Source organism: Penicillium taxi (genome assembly GCF_028828555.1).
Source record: "Penicillium taxi strain IBT 34144 chromosome Unknown utg000005l_segment0_segment0, whole genome shotgun sequence".
NCBI lineage: Eukaryota > Fungi > Ascomycota > Eurotiomycetes > Eurotiales > Aspergillaceae > Penicillium > Penicillium taxi.
The window spans coordinates 2,807,593-2,825,644 of NW_026643207.1; the positions used below are offsets into that span (position 1 = coordinate 2,807,593).

At 44.5% G+C, this 18,052-nt stretch overlaps 8 protein-coding genes across 8 annotated transcripts; 3 read left to right on the top strand and 5 right to left on the bottom strand.

Annotated features, from left to right (window-relative positions):
- Positions 1–3,480: 3,480 nt before the first annotated feature.
- Positions 3,481–3,876, bottom strand: N7495_008359 (uncharacterized protein; the record flags this gene model as incomplete). The annotated part of the gene is made up of 1 exon (XM_057211010.1): positions 3,481–3,876. One exon carries the CDS (start codon positions 3,874–3,876, stop codon positions 3,481–3,483), a length of 396 nt encoding a protein of 131 aa, XP_057060553.1.
- A 259-nt stretch (positions 3,877–4,135) lies between these two features.
- Positions 4,136–4,735, top strand: N7495_008360 (uncharacterized protein; the record flags this gene model as incomplete). Its single annotated transcript, XM_057211011.1, has 1 exon — positions 4,136–4,735. The coding sequence occupies one exon, from the start codon at positions 4,136–4,138 to the stop codon at positions 4,733–4,735; it is 600 nt and encodes a 199-aa protein (XP_057060554.1).
- A 131-nt stretch (positions 4,736–4,866) lies between these two features.
- On the bottom strand, positions 4,867–6,727 carry N7495_008361 (uncharacterized protein; the record flags this gene model as incomplete). Its single annotated transcript, XM_057211012.1, has 5 exons — positions 4,867–4,878; positions 4,934–5,429; positions 5,512–5,615; positions 5,791–6,315; positions 6,362–6,727. The coding sequence occupies 5 exons, from the start codon at positions 6,725–6,727 to the stop codon at positions 4,867–4,869; spliced, it is 1,503 nt and encodes a 500-aa protein (XP_057060555.1).
- A 485-nt stretch (positions 6,728–7,212) lies between these two features.
- Positions 7,213–8,598, top strand: N7495_008362 (aspartate aminotransferase family protein; the record flags this gene model as incomplete). Its single annotated transcript, XM_057211013.1, has 1 exon — positions 7,213–8,598. One exon carries the CDS (start codon positions 7,213–7,215, stop codon positions 8,596–8,598), a length of 1,386 nt encoding a protein of 461 aa, XP_057060556.1.
- A 924-nt stretch (positions 8,599–9,522) lies between these two features.
- Positions 9,523–11,594, bottom strand: N7495_008363 (transcriptional regulator family TF; the record flags this gene model as incomplete). The annotated part of the gene is made up of 3 exons (XM_057211014.1): positions 9,523–10,360; positions 10,420–10,857; positions 10,915–11,594. 3 exons carry the CDS (start codon positions 11,592–11,594, stop codon positions 9,523–9,525), a joined length of 1,956 nt encoding a protein of 651 aa, XP_057060557.1.
- Positions 11,595–12,088: 494 nt separating this feature from the next.
- N7495_008364 (dipeptidase) lies at positions 12,089–13,589 on the top strand (the record flags this gene model as incomplete). Its single annotated transcript, XM_057211015.1, has 5 exons — positions 12,089–12,293; positions 12,345–12,573; positions 12,630–12,693; positions 12,773–12,893; positions 12,955–13,589. The coding sequence occupies 5 exons, from the start codon at positions 12,089–12,091 to the stop codon at positions 13,587–13,589; spliced, it is 1,254 nt and encodes a 417-aa protein (XP_057060558.1).
- Positions 13,590–14,511: 922 nt separating this feature from the next.
- N7495_008365 (uncharacterized protein) lies at positions 14,512–15,196 on the bottom strand (the record flags this gene model as incomplete). Its single annotated transcript, XM_057211016.1, has 2 exons — positions 14,512–14,858; positions 14,902–15,196. 2 exons carry the CDS (start codon positions 15,194–15,196, stop codon positions 14,512–14,514), a joined length of 642 nt encoding a protein of 213 aa, XP_057060559.1.
- Positions 15,197–16,376: 1,180 nt separating this feature from the next.
- On the bottom strand, positions 16,377–17,137 carry N7495_008366 (uncharacterized protein; the record flags this gene model as incomplete). The annotated part of the gene is made up of 2 exons (XM_057211017.1): positions 16,377–16,642; positions 16,711–17,137. The coding sequence occupies 2 exons, from the start codon at positions 17,135–17,137 to the stop codon at positions 16,377–16,379; spliced, it is 693 nt and encodes a 230-aa protein (XP_057060560.1).
- Between the last annotated feature and the right edge of the window lie 915 nt (positions 17,138–18,052).

Consider the following 18,052-nt stretch of genomic DNA (forward strand, 5'->3'; position numbering starts at 1 on the left):
CCGCCCCGATCCTGGCACCATTTGACTAGACTAAAGATGTGATCCTGGAAACCAATGTGTCTGATTATATATCTACAGGCGTTATTTCCTAGTACGACGAAAAAGGAATACTATATCCTATTGCATTCTTCTCTAAGAAGCACTTAGCAGCTGAGTGTAATTACGAAATCTATGATAAGGAACTTATGGCTATTATACGCTATTTCGAAGAATGGCGCCCTAAACTTAAGGGCACGACCTCCCTAATCAAGGTTATCATAGACCACCAAAACCTAGAATACTTCATAAGTACTAAGTTACTAAACCACCAATAAGCCCGCTGGTCTAAGTTCCTATCCTGTTTCAATTTTACGATTATCTACCGCCTAGGTAAATAGGGCGCGAAGCCTGATGCACTAACCAGGAGGTCAGAAGATCTACCTAAGGAAGGGGATGAACGACTAAAGCACTAGAGTCGTATAATCCTGAAGCGCGAAAACCTAGATAGCTAGATCTAAGGAGAACTAGGAATACTGACCCCGCCTGCCTCACCACCGCCTAACTCCCCTCTAACCCTGAAACTAGATACCCTGATAGGCCTAGAACCTAACCCGCCTCCACCTGATATAGAAACAGTAAGAAGTGTACGCTTCGTAGACAAACTATAGCTAGAACTACTAGTCGCTGTGAAGGAAGCATATAAGTCTACCCTATAAAGAGACCAGATATTATAGTTAATCCTAAGTGCCCTAGATAAAAAGAAAACCCGGCACCTAGATATCACGCTCGCGCACTATGTAAGAGATAGGAACAACCTGCTATACTAAGGATATATTTATGTCCTAGACAACGACGACCTTAAAGCTGAACTAGCCCGACTCTGCTATAACAACCTAGTAACAGGACACCCAGGTCGCATAAAGATGTATAAGCTTATATCTCGCGAGTACTACTAGCCGAACCTCTACTATTATGTTGAGCAATGGACCAAAAACTGTTATACCTGTCGCAGAATTACCCCGTCCCGAGAAGCCCATCAAGGAGTCTTACAACTACTCCCGATCCCTGCCCGCGCCTGGCTAGATCTATTAATAGACTTTATCATATACCTGCCCGAGAGCCAAGGATTTGACGCAATCTTGGTAGTAGTCTGCCGCTTGACTAAAATAAAACACTTCCTGGCCTACCATAGGACCTGTAACGCTGAAGACCTCGCCTGCCTATTCTTGAAACACATCTGGAAGCTACATGGACTCCCTTATATAATTGTATCTGATAGAGGCCCCTAGTTTATAAGCCAGTTCTGGAAACACCTAATAACCCGCCTAAAGACTAAGAGCCTGCTATCCACTGCCTTTCACCCGGAAACAGATGGATAGACCGAGCGAGCTAATGCTATCCTGGAATAGTACCTCCGAGCCTATACAAACTACCTATAGGACGACTAGGCTAACTGGCTTCTGCTAGCCGAATTCGCCTCTAACTCCGTATAAAGCGAGTCGACTGGCGTCACCCCGTTCTTTGCTAATTATAGCCAACACCCAGTCGTTGGATTCGAGCCTGTCCGCCTAAGTAATCACCCCGCCGCCCGCGATATAGAGAGGTTCGCGGCTCATATAGAGGAGATCACGAACTTTATACAAGCCTAGATCCTGGCCGCCTAAGCTCGCCACAAAGAATTCGCCAACCATCACCACCAGCCTGCCCGAACGTTCACTAAAGGATAGAAAGTCTGGTTAGACGCCCGGAACATCAAGACCCGTCGCCCCTAGAAGAAATTAGACTAGAAGAACTTAGGCCCCTTCGAAATCACCGAAGTTCTAAGCCTATACGCCTGCCGTTTACAGCTTCCCCCTAGAATAATGATCCACCCAGTATTTAACGTCTCCTTATTACGCCCTGCCGACGACAACCCGCTTCCCGCGCAGCAACAAGAACCTGCCCCACCTATCGAAGTCGACGGAATCGACGAGTGGGAGGTAGAGGAGATCCTAGACTCCCGCTGGGAGAAACGTGGTCGCCGGGGAACACCACATCTAAAATACATGGTTAAGTGGACCGGTTACGATGACCCAACTGAAGAGCCTGCTGCTCACCTAGAAAATTGTGGACAGTTAGTGAAGAACTTCCACCTCCGCTACCCGTCCAAGCCAGGTCCTGTCTACGCCTCTACAGAGCTCGGCTCTAAGGAGGGGGATACTGTCACGGTGCCAGCTCAGACGACTACTGATTGATTAGATAGCGCGGGCCACGTGACCCGCAACCTCATGTAAACTTAGAACCTTGTCTGAATGTAGCTCTTCAAGCTACGTCTTCGTCTTAGCCTGTCAGTCAATATAATACTGTCTGTCCAGTTCTAGTATAATTCTATTCACCTGCCCGCCCCGTGACACACCACCACCACCACCACCATCCCGGGGCTGCGACTCTAGCCAGAACTATACTCCAAAGACACCAATGTCACAGAAGGATATACGCCGCCAATATAAAGCTCTATTATGTACAGTGTCACGATCGCCATCTACACAAACAAAGCAGATCTTAGACCAGTTCTTGAAAGGCGCAGTAGCTATACACCAACATATGGCAATACAAGCTCAGGAAATCGCCGCTCTTCGCAAAGCCAACATAAAAGAGAAGAAAAAAAAGGCATGCCCTAACCGCCGAATGGCTATTGAAGGTGGTCTTGCGCTCCATGAAGCACAACAGCTTATCGACGCGTCAATTAATGGTGTAAACCAACACCAAACCCCGGCTTCTTCTCAACCAGGCCATCGGCCACGTAGGTGTGGGATATGTCGGGAAACCGGGCATAGGAGAGAGACGTGTCCACAGCGCCCGATTCAATAGTTTATTTACATAGTTTTATTGAATTTAATGGAGTTATGGGATAAATAATGCAAAAGATGAAATAAAAGTGGGTCTAATTCACGGGTCGTATGTAATCACGGGTCGTATGTGATTTACTTTAGTAAGGTTATTTAGTTTAGTTTACTATGTTTTTGTATTTAAATATGGAGTTGAATTTGATGCGTTTATTGAAATTATTGGTGTGCCCTACCGGCCGGGAATTACGTTAATGTTTCACTCGCTTCGCTCGCTCAATAATCAAGATATTGCGACCTGAGTTATTGCTTTAGTACATCATACACTCACTGCGTTGCAAATGGACAAGCATCGGGTTAATTAGACGCTTTTGACATTTCGCAATACATAAAACACAATATCACGCAGAGCTCATTATATGCAGGATCAATCAAAGTGAATAATAATTTTTGCCAGAAGTCTAGTGTTCAGATCAAGGGCTAAGTGGATAAAATGAATCTTATTCTCAAATGAGGAATAATAGCTGCTTGTATTGATGATTCTAGAGGATAGCTCACAGAGAGAGCCCTCCGTGAGGGGAGCCATGAAGCAACACATAAAGGAACAAAGATAAAAACCGCAAAAGGATATCGCTGGCGAAAGTAAAGTCTCACAATTCAATGAACCGAAAATCTCCTAGAACTCCGAAGAGATCATAGCTGCCCGACGATTCTCATTCACCTTAGCCTTAACCATGATTAGAAACTCGAAGCCGTCAGGAAGATCGCCAAATGGCCACACAATACCCTTTGCACGAATACTTGCTAATGTCTTCAAAGGTTCTTCATGATTTACCCAAAATTGGGTATCGGCACACGATATAGTTCCGTCGCGTGTATCGTCATCAAAAATCGAACCATGTAAACGAGCCGTACGGACATAACTGACGGGACAAGAGGCCATGATAGACCGGGCATGCTCTTGAGCCATAGTAAGGTCTACTTCTTCTGGGCCGCGTCCGAATGCCCGAAGGGCAGCAAGAATGGCTTCCTTTTTTTTTTTTTTCAGATCCGTTAACTTAAGAATGATCATCAAAATGCTATGGAATACATTTCATCTAATTAAACACGGAATTTAGTTACGAGAAACGGATAAATAAGTTCAAGATTCCGTTAGAAATTGTTTACTTTACCACTTTCATCACATCCGGGAAAAAAAACAACTTTCCAAACTTCTGCTCTAGAGCTGCACGGTAAGTGAACCTCTCCAGGAATAGCGTGCTTTCATTGGAATAATAGCCTAAAGATAAATGCTAATGATCTGTGTATGATTAGATTGAAACGTGCCCACGATGGTGACGGAAATCCAAGCCCGCAATATTGTCGCGAGTCCTCTACCCAATCTCAATGAAGGCCCTCATATGACCAAATTTTCTGCAATCCATGATCTGAAATATGTAGGGGCCTTGAGTAAATGGCCGCGTTTTGCTCATGTGGTGGAATTCGCTTTTTGCATGGTCTCTCGGAATCCTTCGGTGTCACCACCTAAGATAATGAAAACGGATATCGCCCTTGTCGGAGACAAGAATTATGTTCAAGGCCGATTCCTGTCAGCAATTGGTGATAGACTAGGGCTTGCTCTCCGGAGCATGATGGTGGATCTTGAATTTGGGGGATTTAAATGCTCGGGGATCAACTACAACCTGATACCTGATATAATAGAGCTGACTCAGGGGAGGATCGTTCTCGTCGGAAAGCTGAAGGTCCCTTGGGACAGCGCTGACGATATTACGGGCTCTATTTTCGAAGCTGACACCGATAATCATAACCTCAGAGTATTACTCGCTCAGCCGCTGCGGTATATGAAGGACCTCAATGCTGAATTTGGCTTTTTGAGCTCTTATCAGTATACTGTTTTTCTGAGGCAGTCCTTGAATCTTCAGGGTATCTGAGAGGCCCAATACTTTCAGCCAGTAATGTCAAAAAATATGAATTTAGAAATATTGGGATTGAAAATTAATAACTCGTGATCGTACTCAAGTAATTTGACCTGGTAGCACTTGGTCATCAGCCAGATCGCCTTCTAATATACATACTAGCAGTTTAAATAGTTAGCAAGAATTTAATAAAGAAGATATATAGAAGTTTACCTGGAAATATTGATTCTGGAGGTCGGTTTCATCGAGCAAGGCTTTTTCAGCCGCTAAGGCTCGAATATCTTTGTTCTCCATACTGGCATGCATCTCTCGGCGGGAGCAATTGCGCCGCCAGAGAAGTACCCAGATTGAAATGAGGCAAATGACTTGAATGCCGACACAGAAGAACATCATTCCAATGCCAAGATTATACCTTGGTGCCTGATTGGTTTTGAAGAAGAATGGGCCAACAAAATTGCCCAGGCAGTACCCGATAATGAGCATAGCATTTGTGATTATTTTCTTTGTATGACCTGCTGTATTCGCGGTTGCGACTGACATCGAAAGAGACCATGCGGCAGTGTATGCAAAAGAAATCCATAAGCATACAAGCCGCCCATACGGCTTTGACTGATCGATTGTCCAAAGACCGATAGTACCAGCGAGGAACGGTATAATGCAAAGGAGCATAATCATGATTCGGGTATTAGGATAACGAGAGGCGAAATAACTAGTTGTTCGAGTCATTTTAGCAATCAGGGTTCAATGTTCATTTATCTTTCGAGAAAATCTTCATTCAACGCATTTCTTACCATGCAGCACAGCAGAAGACAAGCTGGACGCCGCCAGAAGGCATCTGAATAAGCGTAGTGCTTAAAGTTGAAAATCCCATACCCTTGATGATCAATCCTTGGAACTGACGAAAACGTTAGTTCTTAGCAGCAAATTGATGGGTATCAGCGATAGTATGAAAAGTAGAGTTCCAAAGTTGACGGCGCACGAGTGTGTTCAGAACGTGGGATGCTCGATATCTCATGAATCAAGCAAGAAAAGGATAAAATGAAACATGCTAAAGGCCAGGAGAAACTTACTGTTGTCAAACCACCGTTTGGTGAGTTGCTAGTCACAGCAAAAAGAAAAAGCAGCCATGTTTTGAGGTCCATCATTGCCTCCCAGAACTGTGGCCACTTGAATTTTTTGTTCTCAATACCAGTTCCATTATCTTTCACTCTAGCAATAGCCAAAGTACGCTCAGTTTCACTCAGAAACTTTGCGTTAAGCGGTGATCCTGGCAACAATATAAGTAAAAGAAGTCCCCATGCTGTAGTGATTGCTCCCCATATGATATATAGGAGGCGCCAGCTAGCAATAGAACTTTGAATATGGCCAATACCAAAGCTAGCAATACCTGCTATCACGTAGCCGAGACCAGCAGAGCCAATCCATATACCCATGCGCAGAGGCTGCTCCGCACGCTTATAGTACATAGAAAAGAAGAGCATAGTACCAGGGTTAATTGAAGATTCGAAGACACCTAGAAACGTGCGTGCAGCCGCTTCTCCAGCGAAATTAAAGGCAGCTCCATGACACATCAGAACGATACCCCATATAATGACCTAGAAATGTTAATCGGGATCTGCCATAAAACTAATAAATACTTACTGTGGCGGACATAAAATAGTTAATAGGAAGCTTTTGTAGCATAACGCTCGTTGGAAGCTCCCAAACGAGATAGCCCAAGTAAAAAATTGATCCAAGCCAAGAGTATTCGGTGCCCTTTAGGTTTAGGTCTTTCTGGAGTCCAAAGACTGCCGCATAGCCCAGAGTTGTCTTGTCAATAGATTGCAGAGCGTAAGTGACGCATAGGAGGGGAAGAAGGTAGCAATCTAGCTTCCATCGAAGCTTGGTTGACATCGCATCGTCGAATTCTTCCAATTCACCGCTTGACTGGTCGATGATCTTTTCGGGGTGTTCATCTATAAGTCCGGAAGGCTTGAAGTCGTTGTCAAGGTCCTTGGTGTTGGACATATTGTTGAGTATAATATAGATCAATATGGAGTTGAGTTTCTGTGAGAGAAAATGTCCTACCCATCAAGGCTACGTGAGCTTATAAATGAATTGCCATTGTATTAAATGATCGAAACACCCTATAAGCGCACTAGATATGCAACTGGTAGATAAGATAAGCTAAAATTACTTTAGATAAATCTACTTTAATCTGAGGAAAACAGGGGCTATAATTTAGATTTATCAAGGTTATCCTCGGGGTTTTTTTTAAACACTTGTATCTAGCTTGAAAGCCATCCAATCATCGTGGAGTGAAAACGCCTATCTAAGTTCGTATCGCTTTCGCCGCGGCGATATCTCCGCGGAAAGAATAACGGGCCTCGGAATGATGGGCCGCAATGCCTAGGTACCTTATCAAGATGATTCCATCATATATAAGCCATGAACTTCCTTATCAGTAACACGAGCTGAGTTTCTTCTGTATCACCTTTATCCCAACCAACATCATGGCTCCTGGAATCATTGCCGACGACTCAGCTGTTATTACTTCGAAGAAAAGCGAATTCTCTCCTCTATATTCTGTTAATAACGAAGAACTTCAGGCGAAAGCAGAAAAGTTCTTGGGTTACTACGGCACTAAGTACAGCAAGGATGTGATTTGTGGTACTAAGGATCTCCACGTATATACGGCGTCAGGACGAAAGGTCCTCGACTTCACTTCTGGCCAAATGTCCTGTCTACTAGGCCACGGCCACCCTGAGATTGTGAAAGTCATTGCAGACCACGCAGCATCACTCGACCATCTCTTCTCCGGCATGATTTCTCCACCTGTAATCAGTTTGGCCGAAAGACTGTGTAACCTACTACCTCAAGGTCTTGATACAGCCTTCTTCCTCTCTACAGGAGGCGAGAGCAATGAAGCAGCAATCAAAATGGCCAAAATATTCACAGGAAAATTCGAGATTGTCGGCCTCGGAGCTAGCTGGCACGGTGTTACTGCACAGGCACTAGGAACGCAGTATCACTACGGTCGCAAAGGCCAGGGTCCTCTGATGCCAGGAATGCTCATGCTGCCACAGCCAAATGCGTATCGTTCCGTTTTCCGTCGAGCAGATGGCTCATATGACTGGGAAGCTGAGATGGAATACGGCTGGCGTCTGATCGACATGCAGTCTTGTGGCTCTCTAGCAGCTTGTATCGTCGAATGCATCCAGTCTTCAGCTGGTATGCACGTACTTCCACCGGGATATCTGGCTGCACTAAAGAAGCAGTGCGAGAAGCGTGGTATGCTTCTCATTGTGGACGAAGCACAGACTGGTGTTGGCCGTTGCGGCGATATCATGGCAATCGCCCACGAGGGCGTTACTCCCGATATTCTCACCCTGAGCAAGACGCTCGGAAATGGATTACCTCTCAGTGCAGTTGTCACTAGCACTGAAATCCGTGATGTCTGTGCGGAGAGGGATTACTGCTTCTTCACAACGCACGTGAATGACCCTCTACCTGCTGCTGTCGGCGATAAAGTCTTAGAGATAGTCGTTCGTGACGGTCTGGTCGAACACTCTCGGGCCATGGGAAAAGTGCTACATGAAGGACTTCTAAGCCTAAAGGAAAAGTACGGATGTATTGGAGATGTACGAGGACGAGGTCTTATGGCGGGAGTGGAGATCGTGGAGGATCGCGAGACAAAGACGCCAGCACTGCCCCTTGGAAAAGCCATTGGTGACCGTGCTTATGAGCTGGGTCTATGGGCCAACCTGAGCAGTCACCCCAGCTTTGGAGGTGCATTCCGTATTGCTCCTCCTATCACTATTACCAAGGAACAGCTGCTCTGCGGCTTGCAAATTCTGGAGGAGGCTTTTGCATCAACTCCTGGCACTATGCCGTTGTAGCCTCAAACAACTCAGCTCGAGATTCTAAAACTATCAGTATCTTTTAATAAGAAAAATTTCTCACATATCTATTGAACTTCATTTGATATCAAGGTTCCAGAACTAAAATTGGAAAACCTCGATTTCGTAAACAATAGTCAACCATTAGACTCTGAAATCTTCATTTGCTTTTGTGTATAGTCGAAGAGCTCAAATTGTCAAAATGTACCTTTAACACCATTATTTTCTTATTTGCTTTCATCACAGCTTCCATCACTTGCAGTCATGAATCTTGCATATGCTTTAAAATCTTTACATCATCTTCTTCTTTGGACTTACCATATAAAATCACATGGCGACGGATAGTGGAGACCAACTCCAGGAGAGAATCTAGGTAGGGAAAGTGAGGCTCTTTCGCTTTCCATCGGATCAGTATGACTTCTCGATTGACCGGCCGCTTTCATTGTTGTCAACCCGCACCCGCACTAACCCGTGGACACTTCAACACCCGTATTAACAGGACTCTCATTTCATGTACTTGGATAGTTCTTCGTGTTTGTTCGCCATTATTGCTTCGGAGATACAGACTGCCAGACAAAACCAATTCATCTCACCTTTACTACTTGATTGCCATTGTTTGATACTCTACCTTCGAAGATCACAAAAACCATATGAATAGGGGATTACTCCCACATCGACTTATTCAGCGCTCTTGATCCCAAGGGCCTTTGATCGACTACTCTACAGACTTCAGGTTGCGAGTTTATCTCATCAGTAAGGTACGTTATACTTACAGTTTAGGTCTACGGGTCCACAGTGCGTAACACCGCCTTATACCATCTAATACAGATACTTCAGAGTAATATTTAATGAGAATTGAATAGTTAGTTAGTTGGTTAACTAGGACCTTTCAACTATATTTATTATCATGTGTTTAGAGCGAATTCATTCTTGATACATGCTTTGTAAAGTATCCCAAATGCTCGGAAACATGGCGTCAATAAAAGCCATATCTGGAATGTATGGCTGATGTTGATGGAGACTCGTTGCATCACGAAACTTTTCAGCAGTCGGTGTTGATCTCAATAGCGTTTGAACAACTTCTGAATGTTGAGCCAGACACATATCGGCTAGATCCCACCCCATATTCTCTTTGTGGACTCTTAGGGATGTAAGAAATTCATCTGCCATCAGCAGAGATGGACTGTTTGAGAGTCCATCAGGGCTTTGCTCCATTTCAAGAGCAACTCGGATAAGAAATGTGACGGTGGAAACAAACGTGAAAGCTGCCACAGGAAGCCAAAAGTCGCCGAGCTGCGCTTCTTGAAGTTCCTGGACTAGAATTACAATTTCTTCTGTAGTCCTTCGAGCATTGATGCTCTGATTGGCTAATAGTTCTGGGCTCGAGTCAGAGCTTTGCCGCCCTCTATCGAGATTGATTCGCTGAATGAGTAGCTTCATGGATAAGTAGGCCAGGCGGAGATTTGATGCACCGGGAATATCTAGCTTGACACCGCGAATAATGATCTTACGGACGTCGCCTCTTAGAGTTTCGACCCACTTATTGAGCTTCAAATGGAGGTTCCACTCAGAACTCGGCACAGTAATATTGTAGACTTCTTCAAGGCAATAGTCGAGAATGCTAGTCAACTCTGCAAGCGCAATAAAAACTTCAAGAGCACCTGCACTTTCATATTGGCCAATAAAGTATTCGCTCTTTGGGGGCGGAACGTCATATTGGAATCGTCTTATATGCGGTGGAGTGCCATATGACAGACTTGACCTATATGATTCGAGTCATTAGAGAGCTAGGTCGTAAGGTGTTTGTGGACTTTATCTTACCAGCGATCATGAATCAGCACGGACCACCAGATCTTTATTCTGAAATGTTTTTCTGAATCTGGAATATCCCAAGGAATCGGATTGCGGTTCAGTCCTAGGGAATTGCAGAGAGCGACTGCTGCGCCAAACTGAACGCCATTTCCAATCATTGAAGTTGTTGGACGCCCATTGACATTGATGAGAATTGCAGTTATCGTAGATATTCCAGGCGATAGATGAAGTTCCGAGTAGAGAGCCTCGCATGCTAAATTCCAGATGAATCGGTCGTCTGGACGTCGCACCTGGGATAGCTTCGGGTCATATCTCCAGAAAGGGAGCATATGTCCATAAAGACACGCCAGAAGAGCTGGAGAAATACGGTCTTTAGCATTATGATATTGCGCTTGAAAGCTGCTTGCATCGAAAAGTGGAAAACATGGGTTTATCTTCTTCATGTATCTTTTTTCCTGGTTAGTCCAAGGTTAAAAAGGCATCGGAATTGCTCTGTTCACTCACAGTTCAACCAGATGCGATCCCCAAGGCTCGAGGAGCTTCTCAATTATCTGGAGCTTTTGGAATGCCGGATTTGAGTTGAGCAACATTCCAAGTGGTCTTTTCTCAACCTTTGTGAAAACTATAGGCGACGAGCCACTAGGCTGAGCACATCGGATGGAACGCATTCCTTGATTCCCAGGAGCAGAAGAGAGATAATCAACTAGCACGTGGCTATCGCGTACAATAGCTGGACCGATGATATGTGGATTATCATTCTCAGCGTCAAGAGCCAAGGGTGTATCTTGAGTCGCGCATGTATTTGGCCATTCTGATTGATTAATTTGGGGAGATGGAGCTAATTGAAATGTCGGCGTTGTACGGGGATGTTGAGACTGTGCAGTATTAAGATCAGGTTGGGGAGTTGCTGGAATCACCAAATCCTTCGTAGGCAACCGAGATTGATTGCGGCTATAGGGAACATGGTTTTTGTAGTTCTTGCGCCGTTTCTCTGGGTACAAGCACTCTGTACCGTGAGCACGACATGCTAGGCAAATGGTGAAGTTCGCCTCTTGCGTGCATCGTGATTTTCGACTTCGGCAGGATAAGCATGCTGGCCTGGAGTGGGACCTGTAAGGGCGCTCTCTTCCCTCACTTTGCGGCCTAGATTCAGAATTCTGGAGATCTGAGCGGAGATTTGACATAGCGCCGCGGAGTATCTTGCAATCGAGTACGGAGTACGGAGGGAATTGTTCTTTTTCTCAAACTAGAGATTACTAACTCGATGTACGTATAGGCTTATCAGGGGATGATAAGCTATCTATTCCTATCCAAGGCTAAAATCAGTCAAATATATACTTGAAAACACCAGAAAAACACCAGAAATATACATCTCATCTGTCTCTAAGATTCATACAGATAGAATACAAGCTTTTTTTTTCGCAAAAATTGAAATTAGAAAAGCTGCGAGTTGATTTTTTGAAGCGTGCAGTTATCGGGGTTATCCCGAAGGATTAGCTGGCTGATATGATATGCCGCGGAATACCCGATATCTCAACTTTCCCGCGGCCCGTGTTATCTATAGCCTCGCCACCATTTCAGATAAGTTATATCATGCGAACTTGACCCTTTTCCTCATCAAGCTACCTCGATGTTCTTAGTTCGTCTTTCAAATTTCTACACATAGATAGAACAGAAAATGGCATCTGTTCATCCCTACCAGAAGCTTAACATTGACGAGAGGGTGAAGAGAGTACTTTTGGAAACACCACTCATTGACGGACACAATGATTTACCCCAACAGCCCAGAGCTTGCTTCCATGGCAAAATTCACGATAATCCAAAATTTGATCTGGAGAAAGGGTTTGAGAGGGGAATGACTGATATCCCTAGACTACGTGAAGGTACGTTTAATATAACCTGGGATGTTGACATTGTTCTAAATCGAAGGCTAGGTGCTGTTGGTGGCCAGTTCTGGTCTGTCTGTGTTCCTTGTCTGAGATCTGCCGAGAACTTTTCAACGCCCGAATATTCAGATATGGCTCGAGATGCGATTGAGCAAATTGACCTAACTCTTCGTCTTGTTGAGTCTCATCCGGATGTCTTCCAGCTTGTCAATGGTCCAGATACAGTCAAAGAGGTGTATAAGTCCGGAAAAATCGCATGCTCTATTGGAATTGAAGGGTAATCGTCTTGACTCATCATAATCATCCGAACCATAGCTAATAACTAGTAAACAGGCTTCATATGGCTGGGAATAGCATCGGAATCATTCGAGCTTTCTACAGATTAGGTGTTCGATATGTAAGCTATGACTTTCACAAGCTTATCTACTTATGTAGAAAAGTCACCTGGGAGGTCACATTAATCACATCTCTTACAGTGCACTTTGACTCATGTCTGCAACAACGCCTTTGCGGATAGCTCGACATCTAAAGTCGGGCCAGTTCATGGCGGACTCTCAAAACTAGGACGATCTGCCGTTGTCGAAATGAACAGACTCGGTGAGTACAAGCTTTATCTTTAATCTTTTAGTCAGATACCTAATTAACAGAAGATATTTAGGAATGATCATTGACTGTTCGCATGTATCTGAAGACTGCGCAAAGCAAGTCCTCGCGCTGACTCGTGCGCCTGTCATGTTTTCTCATTCTAATGTTCAAGCAGTCTTCGACTGCCCACGTAACGTGCCAGATGATGTTATTGACCTGGTACGTGATAACGGTGGAGTTATCATGGTGACCTTTGTACCCGAGCATGTCACCACTCGCCGTGCAGATGCCACAATGGACATGGTACTAGATCACCTATTCTATATCGCAGACCGTATTGGCTGGGATCATGTTGGCCTGGGCTCTGACTTTGATGGAATTGCATCTGTCATTCCAGGCTTGGAAGACGTTAAATGCTATCCAAAGCTTCTGCAGAGAATTCTGGATCGCGGCGCAACTGAAAAACAGCTGGCTAAGGTTGCAGGCGAAAACCTGCTCAGAGTGTGGAGAGGTGTTGAGGCGACTCGCGATCAAATGGCAGCGGAGGGTGTTAAGCCTGTAGAGGATGTTTGGGAAGATCGGACTTGGTGGCGCTACGATGGTTATTACCAAATGCCAGACCCGGATCCGGAAGACAAACTGGGACTGGATTGGTATGGTGTACCACCTCCGAGTGAAGGATTATATCTCAAAGAAGGCGAAAAATGATCCATTATAGATCACCGGTGCTTTATGGAATATTTTTTACATCTGATATTGGGTACCTACTGTAGAAATGAGTAGAATCTTTTGCATTGGGTTGGGTCTTTCGGATGTAAGTGAGCTTCTTTTGAAAAAGCATTCGCCTGAAAGGGCATGGCAAATTCTGCGACAAGAGAACTGCTAAATGATTCCAGACATCAATTCAAATCCTTAAATTGGGTTTATGAGTTATTTCAGCGCTTATATTTGAATCACCTAACCCAAACTAGTGAAACTACGAGGTAAATGGCGAACTAGGTAGGTTATGTTTGGCGATTTTTGTGAAAAGGGCCTATGAGTGTCATAATGAGACCTCGCCTTTCTGACTTGTATAAATTGAATTCGGCTTCAATAAAGGTTGGGTCAACAAGGATATATGTCTCAGTAAAACCTACAGAAGGGCTTTTTTATCATACTAAATCCTTCCTTTGTAGCGTATGAAAACCTACTGTCTCATCCTAATTTCTCTATTCAATGATTATTAATGGTTTTCAGTGGAAAATATCCCATTGATGAAATATGAACAGCTACAGAACATGGTTCATTCATTAGATAACGAAAAGAAAATATAAAACCTGACCTCAGTCTGAGCCCGTAGGAACACGGATGCCCCAAGATGCCATGAGCTCTTGCATCTCCTGAATCGAGATCTGCTGGTCTCTTTCCTGCTCCAACCGCAGTGGCTCGTCCTCCGGTGTTCTCCGCGGTGTGAGTTGGCGAACGAGTTGCCACCTTGGTCATCATGTAGACCAATATTCTCAAGATCTTCTTGTATTACGAAGCTTCAGCATTCACGGGGTAAAAACAGCACTCCATGTCGTCATTTAACTTCAGGAAATGGAAGGCTGAAGAGCCTGTAGCCTCCCCGTACACAGATAAGTCATTCTTTCTAGCGGCACGGCGTTTGTTCGCCACCATGCCCATAGCCCAGGCACTGGCCGATTTCACTCTCAGCTTCCAGGATGTTCTTCGCTTCTACACGAACGATACCGGTAAAGGCGCCCTCAGAAACACCATACCAGATCGTATAGTCGGGCTTTCCCGTCAGCCGAAATTGTTGATTGTCGTAGGTAACCGGGCCATAGTCCCACAAAATCTCAACCCGAAGATTGATAAGCTGTGCGTTCTTGATTTTCTTGGCTGAGACTATCTTTTCTGCAAGCACGAGGAGATGGTTCAACGTAGATCGAACCGAAGCTTCATTCTTTGAGCTCAATCCAAATGCCGATTGGATATCTGCGGGCCATTCAACTACATAAGTTAACCCTCTATCTTTAACCCATTCGATTCTTTGAAGACGTAATGCGGGAGGGTCGAATTTCCACGCCTGGGATATCCAAAAACTCCCGTGATTTTGTCACGTTGACAGACAATCCCATTGCTTTGATGATCTCGTTGGTTGATAGCTTAGACATAGCAAGAGGGGGAACCTGAGATACTCTTTGCGCCTCCAACAGTTTTCCGACTGCATCGAAGAAGTCTTGGATGCTGGTCTTCTGGGCATTCGCCTTTCCCCACTCAGTACGGAAGTTGTGCCCGAGCCGGCATGCGGAGAGCTCTTTATTGGTTGGCATCCTTAGAATGAGTAATAAGATGAGAAATATTTCGCGAGGGTGAAGGTATCTATGCATGGGAAGTTTGTTTGCACTTTTCTGTGGTGTCGTTGATATGCCCCAAATGGGACTGGTCCCTTCCCGATGAAGAAACAAGAGTGCAATACGTCACAAACACTCGCTGATCGAACAAATAATAGGCCCTCCTTTTTCTCTGGAATCCCAACCTATCATGCCAAAGATGTCTGATTTTGAAGTACTCCAGAAACTTGCCGTTCAACGTGCTGCACTTGCCGCACATGGATTTATACCTGAGTACCACGATACCAAAGAACGCAAAAAGAAGAACACACTTCATAAATGTTAAATAAGGGCACAAAACTCTGTACACTTATGCGTTACAAAAGAACACAGGTATAGCTACAGTAATAGAACATAATGCCACGCTTGAACTTCCCCGGCGGCGGGCTTACCACATAGCAACGTGGCTCGCGAGATTTCTTATGCATGAGAGAAGTTGTTGGGCGTAAGAATCGCATTGGAAGTTAAGTGATGAGTGTTCTATAGTAATTGGGGGGGGATGAAGGGCATCGACTTACAGCTTTGAAAAGAGATATTGATGCGAAGAATGGGTAAATTATAGGTCTTATTTAGAAGTCCTACGTGCTAACTTTTCTGAAGAGAAGCTCCTGATTGGGTCTTTATGTATGATAGCCCTATTTGTAATACTCGTATTATTCGAGAGTGGTTAGTGGGAAATAGGATAAACGTGATGGATTGGTTACTCATCTGATTTGAAGCCTATTGACCATGTGTGGGCTAAGCGTAAGGAGATAACTGATAGGTAAAGTGTTATACAGGTCCTTCTATCCTACGAAGCGCAAAGTTAAAGCCTGTGGTCACCCAGCAGGAGTCATTAGACTGCCGTAGCACACAACGACACCCCGATTAGTGCCTTAAAAGCACCATATTTGAAGCTGATCTTCGAGTGGATCTTTATTCCGTGCCCACTAAATAAGTAAAATCTCAAAAGGTACGCATAGAAAGCCGTCATCTGCAGGTGTGGTCATATTTCAAATTCTATCCATATTATTTCGTACATAAGTCACGAACCCAGTTCCCCCGCCAACTTTTCAGCCAAATTCTCAATAAAAGCTGAAGAAAATTTTTGTTAAGTTGTAAAAGTGGCCTTCGTTGTGACTTAGGCACAACCGGTTGGAGCAGCACCTAGAGAAGCCGGATACACAGCAGTCTGCTTCGGGTTCTCACACTGACAATAACGAGTTTCAAGGGCAATCCCATCACAAGCAGTGCCAGTAGCAGTGGCACAGTACTCATTTGTACGTGTAGAAGTTGTCATTCCAGACGGGCAGGAAGTATAGGGCATGCAGAACACTTCAACACTGGAGTCACTATTGACAGCCGTCATACTATACCATTGATCAGAAGAACAAGTGCAAGAGACCACTACAATAGAAATGGTTATGTTAATAAAACTCTTTGTTCTCAGAAGAGAAATAAATGTGATGTCTCACCTGAAATGGTGGTGGATTTTCCACCGGCTAAAGTTCCCTCGAAAAGGGTCGAGGTCGAGTACGGTACAGCGCCATTTGAGCAATCTGTTGTAATCCAATCGGCGTCGACTGGGAAACAGGTTGACTGCTCTATGCAATGACCTGGATGATAGACTGAGGGGAAGTACCCACTCTGGCATTGAATGGGGGGTTCCGGGCTATGGCAATAAGAGATCGGTTTTCCCACTGTGCACTCGGTCGTGTAGAGAACGGTTGATCCAGCCGAACACGTAAGAGCTGGTGCTGTAGTCACGGCTGGTGTGGCAGTAGCTACAGACACGGAGACAGATGGCTGTACTGACTCGGCGACAGAGGTCTCGCGAGGGAATAACGATGCGGTAGCAAAGGAGACGAATGGAATAAACGTGATCAAGTAAGATGAACGCATTTTGACAGCCGACAAATGCATGAAAAATATGATAAGATGAAAGTTGGGAGGAATTGACCTTGAGTATAATATTTGTTTTCAAGTAGATTGAAGTATATTTAAGAATTGCGATAATTTTTGCCTTCGAGGATTGTCCGCATTTTATACCTCCAGCGGCCAAGCTTAGAATATTGGAAGATTGGAAAATTTATGTGCCACCGCATCACCTGGTACTGTACCTGAGTGCTTGGCGATCGTTTAATCCACTTTTACTTAGGTTTCTCGATCAACAGTCATCTCGTAAACAGCAGCTACATTGCTATTATCTTCCAAGGATAGACACGAAAGCTACCTCAATATCTCCACATAACCTTGAGATCCATCATCGAGGCTATATTTATCAAGGATGGATATCATGGCACAAAATTAATACGAAATGGATAAAAATAGGTAAATCAACACCAACAGGATCGGGCCCTGAAGTAAAAAAAGAGTGGGACTCAGTGGGCCGACTCAGCCGCACAGCTGCACAACTCCGAATAAACAAACCCTTCATCCGGACACACGTCATATCCTTACAACATGGTTAGGTTGTTGCCGATCTTGCCGATTCTGACCTCGTAAGATAGGTGGGTTTCTTCAGAATACGTTTCTTTATGGTGACCTGGACAGTGCTCGCCAAATTCCTCCAGAGATCCCCTGTCGACAATACGACGTGCTGATTGATAAATGGGCCTAGACTTTCCAAGGTTGAATTTAATTGATATTGATAGAGAACCTTGGATCAAACATAAACTTTTCCAAGGGATGTCGCTCCAAATCTTGGCAACGTGTTCCACGTTATGTACAATTTAGCTCGAAGATAGTTTTACTAGTTACCATGCAACGATCAACTACTGCTCTGCCCAGGTGGCTGAATACTCTTTTCCAATCTAA